The 13,776-nt window shown below is 37.6% G+C and overlaps 1 protein-coding gene across 1 annotated transcript; it reads right to left on the bottom strand.

Annotated features, from left to right (window-relative positions):
• Nucleotides 1–12,109: 12,109 nt before the first annotated feature.
• LOC149155833 (scopoletin glucosyltransferase-like) lies at nt 12,110–13,414 on the bottom strand. Its single transcript, XM_089444543.1, has one exon. The coding sequence runs from the start codon at nt 13,412–13,414 to the stop codon at nt 12,110–12,112; it is 1,305 nt and encodes a 434-aa protein (XP_089300669.1).
• Nucleotides 13,415–13,776: the final 362 nt, after the last annotated feature.

Below are 13,776 nucleotides of genomic sequence, written 5' to 3' on the forward strand. Positions count from 1 at the left end.
AGCTGTTTGAAGAGGATCCCTGAGACTTTCATGCCCTCTTCAACTCCTCACTAGTCTAAAATCTCTCCATCTCACTCAATTTGAAGTACTAAACCATTTGCCTATCTCGCCCCATAGAGATCTCTGCAAAACTGAGCCTCATTCCCCGAACCCAAATCTGCCTTTCACATTTGAGCCAACAAAACATCATCAAATTCAATCAAAACTCTTCTGAACACATACCTAGCCTAAAATTAGTCTTTACATTAGTCATCTCAAGCCTTCCTTAATAAATTTTCATTGAGATTGACGAGGAGAGAGCCCTCTCCCAACCTGGTAGGGCTAGCTACCAGGTTAAGCGTGGTTTGATGTTACCCTAGATCCTACATTTCTCAGACTAAGGTAGATTTAGGCACTAACACAACCAATTATAGTAAAATTGATTGGATTTGTCTTCTAGGAAATATTAAAAGGAAATTTCATGTTTGGTGCAACATATAGTTGGTTGCCTCATGTATTTGGGCATTAGTGAAAGCGGTTCTCAAAGCCTCCCCTATCTACCCAAAGGTGTCTTGGAAAAGATCCATCAAGTATCCTTTCATTTCCTTTAGACTGGATATGAGGATAAAGGACTAGTAGAGATAACCTCATGGATATGAATGGATATCCACAAAGCCTTAGCGGGATGGGGAATAAAAATTATTTTGAACTTGTTAGAGGCTCTAGCCACTAAATATGTGTGGATACTAATACAAGGATTAAGGTGGTGGGCACAAAATTTCACAAAGAAAAAATATACTCTTCATGATTTTATAGCGGACTGGATAAGAGAATATAAATAAAAACACATAAATTGGTTCCACTATTTTGAAGGCCATCATTTAGTCCCCGTTATAGGTAGATGGTTGATGTGGGGCATTGAAAATGGTGCATATGGGAGGACCCTTGGATCAAGTGTCAAAATAATAATATCCCACGCACTCATCTTATCAGGATTCTCAATAGGATATTCTTCTTCTTCCTAAATCATATTATGAAAAGAGGTATTGTAGTTGGACATGTCCATGTGTTATCAAGTAGGGAATTGGATCTTGATGTAGAGTATGCTCTTATGTGGGATGTCTATGTCAATACTCTATGAAATACGCGTGTCTCTCCATTGGATCAAATAGATCAATTGATATGGTCACCAATCTCGTCTAGGGGATATGTCCTCGAGATTGGCTACTCTATTTGTGCATAGGAAAATAGCACATGAACTACTCCTTGGTGGGGAAAGATGTTATGGAAGCTTAAATTCCCTGCAAAACCCAAAGTTTTTAAGTGCCTTCCTTTTCATAATAAAGCACTCATATGGGACAACCTACAAGGGAGATCATTCAAAGGTCCTAAAAAATGTTACCTATATTGTATGTTGGTTGAGACATACATCTACTTATTTTTTGAGTGCTCATTCTCTAATATGGTATAGATAAAAATATAAAGTACATCTGGGATCTCCTATAAGTCTAATGCTTCATCCATTGAGGATGCATTAAAAACCTAGATCATTTCTCAATGCCCAAAAAATCATAAAGCTCTTGCACTCATTATGGTCTAGGATTTTTAAAATGCTAAGAAGCATGCTATCTTTGAGAAAATCCCTCTTCCTCAAACATTTCCACTAAGATTATTGCAGTTATGGAAATTTTTCCAAATTCCCCTCCTAAACCCCAGTTTTATAGAGGAAATTTATATTCAAACTGATCACCCCTAGGATTTCTTCAATGGGGAAACCCAAGGAAATCCTTTTGTATGGGGGAATGAAGGGATATTATATATTTTTGAATCTCATTACATTTCCTTCTGTGAAGGCATAATACTAACCAAAACTAATTTCAGTGAACTTACTATTAGTTTTTGGTAGCATCAGAAGTGCTCTAGCCTTGAAAATTGGTGGAGAGGCTAAGGCACATGAGTTATAAAGAACGTAGAAATCGTTTGGTGAAATTCCACCCAGGTTGTATTTTATTAAAATAATTAATATTTTTAATGGATTTCCTAAGTCTAAACTTAGGGAAATTAAAATATTAATGGGTATTAACCAAAAGATGGGTGAGAATGATCTAGAAGGCGGATCAAGTCATGTTTTATTCTTAGCTGTTGATTGGAGACTTAATCTCGGTCGTTGAAGACTCAACAATAAAAGTATAAAATGGAGGCTTGGGGTTCATTTTGAAACGCACACACAAAGAACGAATTGATCAAGAATTTGATTCCTAGGGCAAGGTTTGCTAAGGATTTCGAATTAAGTGATCATTATGCAGTAGAGGGGCAGTGAGAATCCAGGAGAAGGACTTTTCAGAGAATACAAAAAGAGAGGCAGAGAGAGCCAGCAAAGCTAAAAATTTGTTTTTCACACAAAAGCCAGAACTACCAGAACATCTGGTAAAGTTGACGGAGAGAGAAGATGCCAAAACTGCTAGGAACAACCGGAACTGTCGGGAACTACCAGAATAGTTGGGAAATCTGATGCAGAGGGAAGAATATGGAACTTGCCGAAACTGCCTATAATTTCTGGAACAGTTGGGAAAGCTGGTGTAAAGGGCGGAAGAGGTGACACAGAAATAGCTGAGGTTAGCTAGTCTTGAACTGGATAAACCGGAACTATGTCGGGTGAAGTGAGGTAAACTCACTCAGATTTTCCCCTAGTATTTTCTCTGTAAAGGATTGCTAGATGAGAATCCCAGATTTGTATTCAGATATTTCTCCTGCATAATAATAAACCCTGAGAACTGTTTTGCGGGGACTATTGTGTCCGAAAATAAGCGTGTCCTACGTATCTTGCTCTTTACTCTGTTTTCTATTTCATGAGATCAAATATTTAATTAGTGTAGGTTGTAGAAGTAATTTGCTTCAATATTCTAAAGAATAACTTGGTTAATGTATGTTAACAATTAAGTAGGTGAAGTAGATTCAGATTTTCTGCAGTAGGGGTTCCTTTGAGTCTAGGAATTTTCACATGGTATCGAAGCATTGATTTTGAAACAGGAAGAGTAGATCTAATGCTGAGTAGTGAGGCCAAAAGTTGCACTTGGTAGCAATTTGAATTCCCTTGAAGGGATTACACAGTCCTTGCCAGAAGCAGATCCAAGGAAATCTCTCTCTGAGTGAGATGACAGAGAAGTACAATTTCTAGTTCGTGAGTTTGCAGAGGCAGAGGGAGTGATAGAGAGCCTTAGCGTAGTGCTTGAAGGGAACAATTTCTGTTAAGGAAGAAATCCGCTGGAAAAGAACGAAGACACATAAAAGGGTAATTTTCTCCTCAGAGAACTTTTTGCTAGAAAGTATTAATTTCTCACTTGTTGAGCAACTGAGCAGTGCTAAGCAGTGACTAGAGGAGTCAGTTCGACTGTTGGGTAAAATGGCATCGCGTGGGCTCAGAGATCAGGATAGGTTGGAAGGTGCTTCCAAAAATGTCATATGGAAGACAAGAATCTTAGCTGTTCTGGAGGAATATGATCTTGAGGCCTATGTCAAATTTGTTGTAGTTGTTCCTGTTGACAATGATCAAAAGAAGAAGTACAAGTCCGAGTAGGGGAAGACAAAGAGGCTCATTCTCGATGGAGTTCGAGATCATGTGGTCTCACTCTTGCAAGGAAAGGATACATCCCGAGAGATGTGAGAAGCCTTGTCGTCTCTGTATGAAGGCTCTTTTGAACAACAAAAGATGTGTTTAGAGCAGAAGTTGTAGCCGACTTTGATGCAGAAAGGAGAAGGGGTGAACCTCTATCTTCAGCATCTTCAGGACACTAGATACCAGCTTGATACAGTGGGGTCCACTCCTCAACCAACCGCGATGGTTAGGATAGCCCTTAATGGAGTCTCATATGAATGACAAGTTTTCGTCCAAAGCATATTGGGCAGAGAAAAATTACCTTCATGGGAGGAGATGTGGGCAGCTCTTCAACAGGAGGAGTTAAGGAGGGACCTAGTGAAGGTAAACCTTAGTAGTAGTAGTGGGAGTTTCACAAAGAAAAAGGAGGAGGAGGAGAACGCAACTCTGGCATCGAAGGGATAGCAGAAGCCGAAGCGAAAGAAGGACATTTCAAAGGTGAAATGTTTCAGTTGTGGTGAGTTGGGCCACTATGCATCCCAATGTCCTTTGAAGAAAAAGGACAAGGATGAGAAATATGATCCTAATGTTGCTTCAACAAAGATTGACGAGGATGAGTTTTCCATGAGTTCCCATGCATCTCTAAGAGGGAGATGGGGCGATATTGAGTTGTAGTCAGAAAGACTACATGTGGGTAGGATCCTTGAGGAGTCCACCTCTTGGATGAATTCCTTTCTACGAGAGCCCAAGATTCAGAAGTAGCGAGATGGACTTAGTGTCAAATGATGCAATGGAGTGTTTGGAGGACAAATGCAATAGTTGGGGACCAAAGACTGATCAACGGAGAGCAAGGTTGGCAACAGTGCAGGAGCCAGCAGTAGCGCAGAAGATTCAGAGGGTCAGAATCAGCTGCAGTCAGATTCCAACATTCATTGTATTATGTTGAACACAGTTAAGTTCAACTAATCTTGGATGTTTTTCAGTTGTTTCTCTTAGCATCTGAGTTGCAGTACGGATGCAGTGTTAGTTGCTAAAGCACTTTCCTCGCTAAGAGGGAGTGTTAGTTTTTGGTAGCATTGGAAGTTCTCTAGCCTTTAAAATTGGTGTAGAGGCTAAGGCACACAAGTTCTAAAGAACCCACAAACATTTTGGTGAAATTCCACCCAGATTGTATTTTATTAAAATAATTAATATTTCTAATGGAGTTCCTAAGTCTAAACTTAAAAAGAAATTAAAATATTAATGGGTATTAATCAAAATATGGGTGAGAATGCTCTAGAAGGCAGATCAAGTCATGTTTTAATCTTAGCCGTTGATTAGAGACTTAATTTCGTCCATTGAAGAATCAATAGGAAAAGTATAAAATAGAGGCTTGGGGTTCATTTGGAAACACACACGGAGAGTGCGAATTGATCAAGAATTCAATTCCTAGGGCAGGGTTTTCTAAGGATTTCGAATTAAATGATCATTCTGCAGTAGAGGGGAAGTGAGAATCTGGGAGAAGGACTTTCCGGAGAGTACAAACAGAGCGGCAGAGAGAGTCAACAGAGGAGAAAATATATCTGTCACGTAGAAGCCAAAACTGTCGGGAACTGTCAAAACAGTCGGGAAAGCTGACGCAGAGGGCAGAAGCCGGAACTGCCGAAAACAACTGAAACTTCCAGGACTGCCAAAACAACTGGGAAAGCTGACGCAGAGGGCAGAAGCCGGAACTTCCACGAACTGCCAGAATAGCCGGGAAAGCCAACACAAAGGGAAAAAACCGGAACTATTGGGAACTGCCGGGAGAGTTGATATAGAGGGCAGAAGAGGTGACACAAAAATAGACGGGGTTAGTGAATCTTGTCTTTAAAATTGAAAAAGACAATAAAAAAATAATGATGACATGACATAAACAATATATACATTTGTAAAAAAAATAAACGTGGAAATATTCTCCTTATATAAATTTAGTCCTCAATAATGTTCCCACATAAAAAAATAAAAATTCATATAATTGAAATGTATAATTTTAATAAAAAAAAATTAAGTATATAATAAACTGTATTTTATATATCTATATTTATTAAAAAACAAAAAAAACTTAAAATAATAACTAATAAAATAAAAATTATTTTTTTGATATTTAGATATTTATAAATTATTTAATAATATTTAGATAAAAGGATGGGTCCACACTTCCATGTCAGCCGGTTTATCGACCTGCAATCGGGATAAGGGTGGCCCCCGCGGTTGGCATCCGCACGGCGAGCCCATCCCGTTGTCATGTCCACGATGACGCAGCATACCGGAGAAGGACCCGACTTACTAGTCATCTGGTGATCCAACCATTCTTGAATAGTTCTCCAACGTTGCCTTATATCTCATACCCAACGCCGTACGTTTAATGCATTAGTCAACGTATTCCTTGTGATGTCTCCTTTCAATGCACGTTGTATATCAACCAAGCATTTTCCTTATTTCTCCAACACACCTTATAATTGCGGCATATTGTAATTTAGGGTTTTGAAGGCATTATTTCTACACCCTTCATCACATTGTAGAATGACATCCAATGCACTACAATGATACGCTGCATTAAAATGTATCCATCAAAGCATTGCATTATTATCCTCCAACGCATTGCTTTAATTATTTTTCAATGCGTTGTTTTAATTGTGTTATTCTATGTATTTTTTCAACGGTCCCTTGAATTGTTTGTCAATGCTCATTGTTTCTCAACACCTTCATTAAACACTACAAAAAAACTTACGAGACTAATAAGAAGTAAATGAAAGTTTAATATGTGTATTTGAAATAATTAAAAAAATATATTTACTTAGAACTTTTATCATTAATGAGAGTGAGCACTTTTGTCATATTAGTTTCATGCTTCTACCATTTTCTATTATGATTCATTTATGCCATTAACTCTTTAGGTTCTATCTTCAAAGACTCGTTCTTTGAAGTGAGAAGAGTGAAGCTTCAAACATGTAATGGTTGCATGATTTCATTTTAAACTTAATATGGTTTTAGAGAGCATGAGATTGAGGAATAATGCACATTCTTTGAGTTTTAGTCAATTAGGAAATGAAATGTATACAAGTTTTCTTGCTCAAGCCACTGCAATTGGACTTTGTAAAATAAACATACATGTTCTTCACTGGCCAATCTAATTCATTAATAAGTTACTAGCATTAGCTCCACCAGAAACTAAAAGAAACCTTGAAAAGATTCACAAATACAAGTAACAAAGATGTTTCCAATGCCTTCTCTTGAAACAAGTTTAATGCATAATGTGTATTTGAAGATCCACTCTTGAATTCATGACCTCATTCATGACCAAAAGCTTATGCCAAATTAGGTCTTGCATCATCATCACATTCCTTCAAAGCAAAATAATATGCAATAGTAAAAAATAAAGTGCAAGATGTTGCATTAATTTGGAAAAAATATACTTTTGTTTGAAAACCAATTTAATATTCAGGCACATGAACCAACTTAATAACCAAAAAACATCATTGTAGAATGCAATCTCCAACAATGATGATGCAACTAGCATGACTTAAAAATGCTACATAATACTCATGAATGTTGAGGCTTGAAGATGCAAATCAGAGAATGAAAACCAAAGTAAAGAACAACCAACAACACAAAATGTTTGCCTATCATTTGCAATGCATACCATGGAGACCTAGGGCTTGAATTTTCTTGAATAAAACAATCACTACACAAACCTTAATGCATTCAATAGAATGAGAATGAAGATGAAGAAAGATGAGTATGTGTGATATGCATCATGAAAGCATGGGAAATCATAATGTGTTATGGCAGTGAGGTCATTGAAAAATCTAATCAATCATAGACATAACCATTGAAACCATAGAAAGCAGAGGGGGCCCCAAAATTCAAGTATTGGGCTAAATTTTTTTGGGTGTTGTTGTAACAACTACAACAGCTATGAGCTGCACTTTTTCCTCCAGTATTCTTGTCAGGTCCTTATTGTGCCACTATTTAGTTAGTGACTACAAATATATGTCCTACAACTCCATGCCTTTATCATCTTCAACGTCAAATTGCTCTAGAATATTTTCTTCCATTTCTGGATCTTCTGGATGATTCTGATCAGTGGAATGGATGTATTTGTCATTTGTGTTCTGGTGGAAGTTGACTGGTCTACCTCAGATCTTTCTCTTGTTGTTGTTCTGTCTTTTATAGTTATCCATGTTCTGATAGTTGTTGTAGAATTGCAAACTGATTTTGCTCTTCCTCATTTTTGGACAACATAGTGGCCATACCTTTCTTCATTAATATTATTGTTTTTTTTTTGGAAACTTGGTGAACCCTTCTTGATATTGAATTGGGGATGTCATTGCACTAATTTGAGTGTGATCTTCTAGACACTCTTGGAACAAATTACCATATTCATAACATTTGTGGCAACTTAATATGATGTTTTCATAATAGATTGGTTGTTCCTAGATTTTGTCCTTGTTGCTTAAGAGTATGCTAGTTGGGGGTGGTTGCAAGAGATCTAGATAGGAACAGAGGTGCGCATAAGAGGTATATTAGTCGTGTTTGGTGGTTTTATATATCATCACAAATTTTCTAATTGCATTTCTAGTTCCTTCTAGGATGTTGTAGTCCTAGTACTCTTGGGTGAGAGAATAAAGGCATATCCAAACTGGTGTCGAGGAGAAATACTCTTTCTTGGGGTTGAACTTTTGAACCTATAGTTTCATGAATAGACCCACTAAATCCATGAAATATGAGCCTCCCTTAAAGATTTTTTCCTTGTCGTCTATGTTGTTGAAGATTGTAGTGAAAAACCCTTTTAAGCATAGTTTAAGTTCTAGATCCCCTTTGAGCATCCAATTTTTTCTAATCCAACTTATCAACATCCTTTCTCATGGCCAAAGTCCGACAAATTGGCATATAGTGGCATGTAGCCACATATGTTCTATTTTCACTCCTATTTTCTTTGGAGCAATCTCCAATAAGGGATATTTTTTCATTTGCTATAAGGAGAAGCCTGCTACATTTGTGGCAGAGGTTGTTTAATTATGAGCAGTTACAATGGAGGACTCGGGGACTTGCAAATTGGCATAGGTAGATTGTAGGGTTGTCTTTGTTGCTGATATCTTTTCATTATTTTTTGTTGTCAGTTGATTTGATCTGATAACTATGACATTTCAGAAAAAGTTGCTTAATCCACTGCACCTCACCTCACCTCAAGGGGATGCCTTGACTCGAAATAAAAAATTAGTATAGAAAAACTGAAGAAGAAAGAAAGAAAGAAAAAAAAAAAACAAAGCCTCCAAACTGGACCAAAAACTAATCCCTTATCTATTTAAAAATATTTAGCAATTAATAAAATTATAATTAATTTTTTATATTTTAAAATTTTATATTATGTAATATATATATAAAGAAATATATATATATATATATTTTATAAGTTACTTACATACTCTTGTCATAATGTAGAATCTTGTAACTTTTATTTTTTCCTTTTAAAAATATACACAAATATTACTTTGATCTGGGATATTTTTATCATTCTATTTCCTTTTTTCTAAAAATATTTCTTCACATTTCAATAAGGAGGATCCAATCATTCGACAAATTGGTAGAACGGTCATATTTCAGTTTTGTCATAATATTAATTATATATTTTCCAATTTAAATCTATAAATATTTCAAATAATTAAAATAAAACAATATAAATTTATATTATTTAATATTTAAATAATAAAAATTAATATAATAATATAATTTTAATATTTTGTAAATATATTTTTGAATAATATAATCTATAAAATCTAGATATCAATGTAAGCTTTTGTTGATAATCCCATTAAAAATACCAAAACATCTTCAACGATACTATCAATTAAAAATACTGAAATAATTTAAGTACAGCTTCAACGATACCTTTTCTTAAATATCTTTTTAAAACTCTCTCCTAACATGGTGGAGGGTAGACTTGACTTTAAAAAACAAACCCATGCAGCGCAGCACTTTCTCATTCCAATTCTTGAGGTGGTTGAGCTTCTAGCCTCGTGCAAGTACTTGGTTTTTGTTTTGTTTTAATTATTAATTTTATTTTTTATATTATATCTATATTGTAATTATTAATTTTATTTTTTATTTTATAAAGTTTATCATTTTATTTTTTATAAATTTGGTAGAATTTTTTTATTTTCGTGTTTACATGTCCATTATTCACCTCATTAGGAGGAGGGTAGCACAAGATTCGAACCCAAGATTTCAGGTTCAGTGAAACTTCATTTCACGACCATACCCACTTGAGCTACCCGAAGTCGACTTTATAAATTTTTTTTTTATTTTAATTATTAATTTTTTTTTTTATTTATATCTATATATATTTATATAAAAATATTATGAGCAAAATTATGGGTGGACAAAGTCATGGGTAGTTAAAACTTAAAATTAAAAACTACGAATAATAAATTGACTATTTTATCTTATTTTATTTTAATTATTGCTATTATTATTTTTTTATGTAATTTGATCTAGTCAAAATGTTCACAAAACAAGACATTACAACATTTTTACCATAGTGAATTAGAGAACGCATTACAACATTTTTAATACAGTGAATTAGAGAACACCTCTCAACACAGTGAAAATATATTTTAATTTTAGATTTTATTAAATCTTAAAAAAATAAAACATTTTGAATTATTTATTTATTAATTTTAAATGCTTGGCACGCTCTGTAAGACATTCCAACTTAAATATGGAGATGAAAGATGTAAGACATTCCAACTCAGATATGGACATGCACTTCTGTGAAAGGGGGTGCCCTTGCAGCGAGGCAGAGGCAGAGGTAGATCCCTCTTTCCACCTTGGCACGGTTTGGGCTTGGACCGATTTAATGCCAACATCCCTCATCGTTATTAGAGCATGGTGGTGGAGCTGTAATTTATGGATGTCCGCAATAGGTGACAATGCTTGGGCTTTACAAAACATGCTTGGTCGCTATCTTTAGGATCATGAGGAGAGCTCGTTGGTGCTCGAGGCTCACCTCCTCAACTTCGATTACTACTAGGGCAATGCCAAAGCTGCGATGAAGGAAATGGCTGGTGCTTTGGGCTTCTATTTACATTCATTTACCACCTCTATCTCTACCTCATCCTCTCAAAGTCTCGCAACTACTATGGAGCACGACACTACCCTCTTAACACAATGCAAAAATCACACCTAAGCATGGGCCCACCTCCTACCCAAGACATCCCCTCCACGTCAGAAAAACTGGTTAGCAACTTGAGCGCAAGCATTACTCCTAAGTCCAATAGTAATGATTACAATGGTCCAACACCAATTCCGGAATAGGTATCATAGCAGAATGTGAATCAGCAAATGGACCCGAACATGTTTTGTAAAACCACCTAGATATCAATGTTGTCTTTCCTGTGTTCTTCTTTACTTGGTGCTCTATACTTAGAATGTAGGATTGTTGGCTGCAATCCATCTTTCTTCCTCCAACCATCTTCTTCTTAGTATTATGCACTTGGTTTCCTGGCTCAAGTTAATTTTTTGGAAAGTTTAGCATCTTTTTTTGTCTCATACCTTTTGGGCTTCCATGATTAAGCTAAATGCTACAATATTTTGACACAATCACTACCATGATATACCCCATATAAATTTCATATAATACAAAATTCTCTCACTTGCAAAAAAAAAATACAAAACAACTTTAAAATTTAAATTATTATCATTATCATAAATTCTCTATAAATAATTTCTACTTACCTATAAAATTTTGTATATTTACCCCAACAAACATAAAGATTTTTTATTCTCACACTTCATTTAAATATAATCACATAAAGATCTACTTAATCCAAACAAACATAAAGATCTTCCATTCTCACACTTCATCTAAGCATGATCCCATAAAAATTCCACTTAAATATAAGTGAGATTATTCACCATATACAATCTCACACTTTAATCCAAACAAACATAAAAATCTTCCATTCTCACACTTCATCTAAGTATGATCCCATAAAGATTCCACTTAAGTATAAGTAGAATTATTCACCATATACAATCTCACACTTTAATCCAAACAAACATAAAGATCTTCCCTTCTCACACTTCATCTAAATATGATCCCATAAGGATTCCACTTAAGCATAAGTGGGATTATTCACCATATACAATCTCACACTTTATGTGTGCCCGACATAAATATATCCTTCTTATCCAATCATGAAATTCTCACACTGCATATTTAAATCAAAAACATAAGCCACGCTTCTATTATAAAATCCATAACATAACCAGAACAACATCGGCAATTCTGGACGAGGCGTGACAAGTCCCATAGTTTCTTGCTTGTTTCCACTCCCTTGCGAGACCAGCACCACTTTAATTATTCATTATATCCATTCACGCGAGGCAACACAACCAGATTGTGATGCAGTTTTTCCATTTCTTGAACAAAAGACTCCAAATTACTATAAGAAGATCCTTCTTTGTCCACACTTATTTTAGCAACCTTACTCAGCGCCTCGGCTCTGGTTCTCATGCTCTTTCCTTCTTCCTCTGCCAAAAGCATGGTGACAGCTCTTCGTACTTCCCCTTCATCTGTATGCCTATCCCCAAACGTTCTACCAGGAGCTTAGAGTTAAAGGGCTGTTCTGCAAACATGGGCCACGTGATCATGGGGACTCCCATGCTGATGCTCTCCAGCGTAGAATTCCACCCGGAGTGGCTCAAGAAAGCGCCCACTGAAGGATGCGAAAGAATCAAGAGCTGAGGCGCCCATCCCCATATGATCAGCCCCCTCTCTCTCGTCCTCTCTTCGAATCCCTCCGCCAGCCCCACCTCCGTCTCTTTGGAGCCTTTCACATCCGTGTGAGAAGGACATCTGATGGCCCACACGAAGGCCTGCCCGCTACTCTCCAACCCCGAAGCCAGCGCACCGATTTGGTTTTCATTCAGGAAAAACTGGCTCCCTAGGCACACGAATACCACCGAATTCGGACGCCGGGAATCTAGCCACCGCAAGCACTCATCCTCGTCGATATCCGCCACCTTGCCGCGGCTTCGAATTTTCCGGCGATCTATCCCCGTCTGGCCTATAGCAGCGGGAGGAAGCAGGGGACCAATGTTCCAGACAGGTTTCCCGGTGAGGCTCCCAATGTAATCGATCGCCCGGGATTCCAACTCGTAAAACGTATTAATAATTATGCCCAGCCCCTCCAAGCTCCCGTTAACCTCCTCCCTCAGAAAATTCCAGAGCGGATGAGATTCCGGATCACGCCACGATACCGTCAAGTCGGACCTGCGGAGCTTAAGCCCGAAGATGAGCTCCGATACATCAAAAGACTCGTCGTCGTCGTACGAGGTGCGGTTAAAGACGAAGTGCACGAGGGACAACCCGAACGCCCCACACGTGTAGAAAGCCACGCCGGGGATCCCGAGGTTGGCACCCGCACGGCGAGCCCATCCCGTTGTCATGTCCACGATGATGCAGCATACCGGAGAAGAACCAACCATCTGTTGATCCAACCATTCTTGAAACGCGGCCGCCAGCTTGTGCGAGGAAGCAAAGAGCAACGGAACGACGTGCATGGGGACGTTGTCTGTGCTGTCGGTTCCCGGGGGCACACCCTCGATTGGAGGCAAGGGAATAGGTACCAGCCGGATGTCCAGATTCAAACCCTCGACCTCCGGCTGCAGACGTTTCGCATTTCCCGGGGTCGTGATAAACGAAACTGTGAAGCCGCTGCGCGAGGCGAGAAGCTTGACTAGCTGAAGGAATGGAATGAGATGGCCTTGAGCCAAGGACGGGACCGCTACTAGATGGGGCTTTCTTTCTGCCATTATCGACGAACAAGCAACCTTCACAAATGGATGAACACAGTACTATTACTTGAAGAAAACCAGATCGGAGTTTCTATATATATATAAACAAAAATTTAGAACCAGCTGCTTCCATTTGCAAACTATGACATTTCCAGACAGAAGGTGACATTTCCAGACAGAAGGGGAGTAGGAATTCAGAAATTATAAGAGGTAAGGTTTTTTTTTTTAACCTCAGGCCTAATCTATGGGAGACCCAGGATCAAACTTCATAGCTGCCACTATAACACTAAGAGCGTAACTAACCACCTGCAAGTCGGGTATACTAAGTTCCTATGATTTTAGCAAGAGCAGACTCACGGGAAAGGGGAATCCACCCCTCT

The sequence above is a fragment of the Pinus tabuliformis genome, chromosome 9 (genome assembly GCF_031772625.1).
Source record: "Pinus tabuliformis cultivar Carrire ecotype Pingquan chromosome 9, CPIR1, whole genome shotgun sequence".
Lineage (NCBI taxonomy): Eukaryota > Viridiplantae > Streptophyta > Pinopsida > Pinales > Pinaceae > Pinus > Pinus tabuliformis.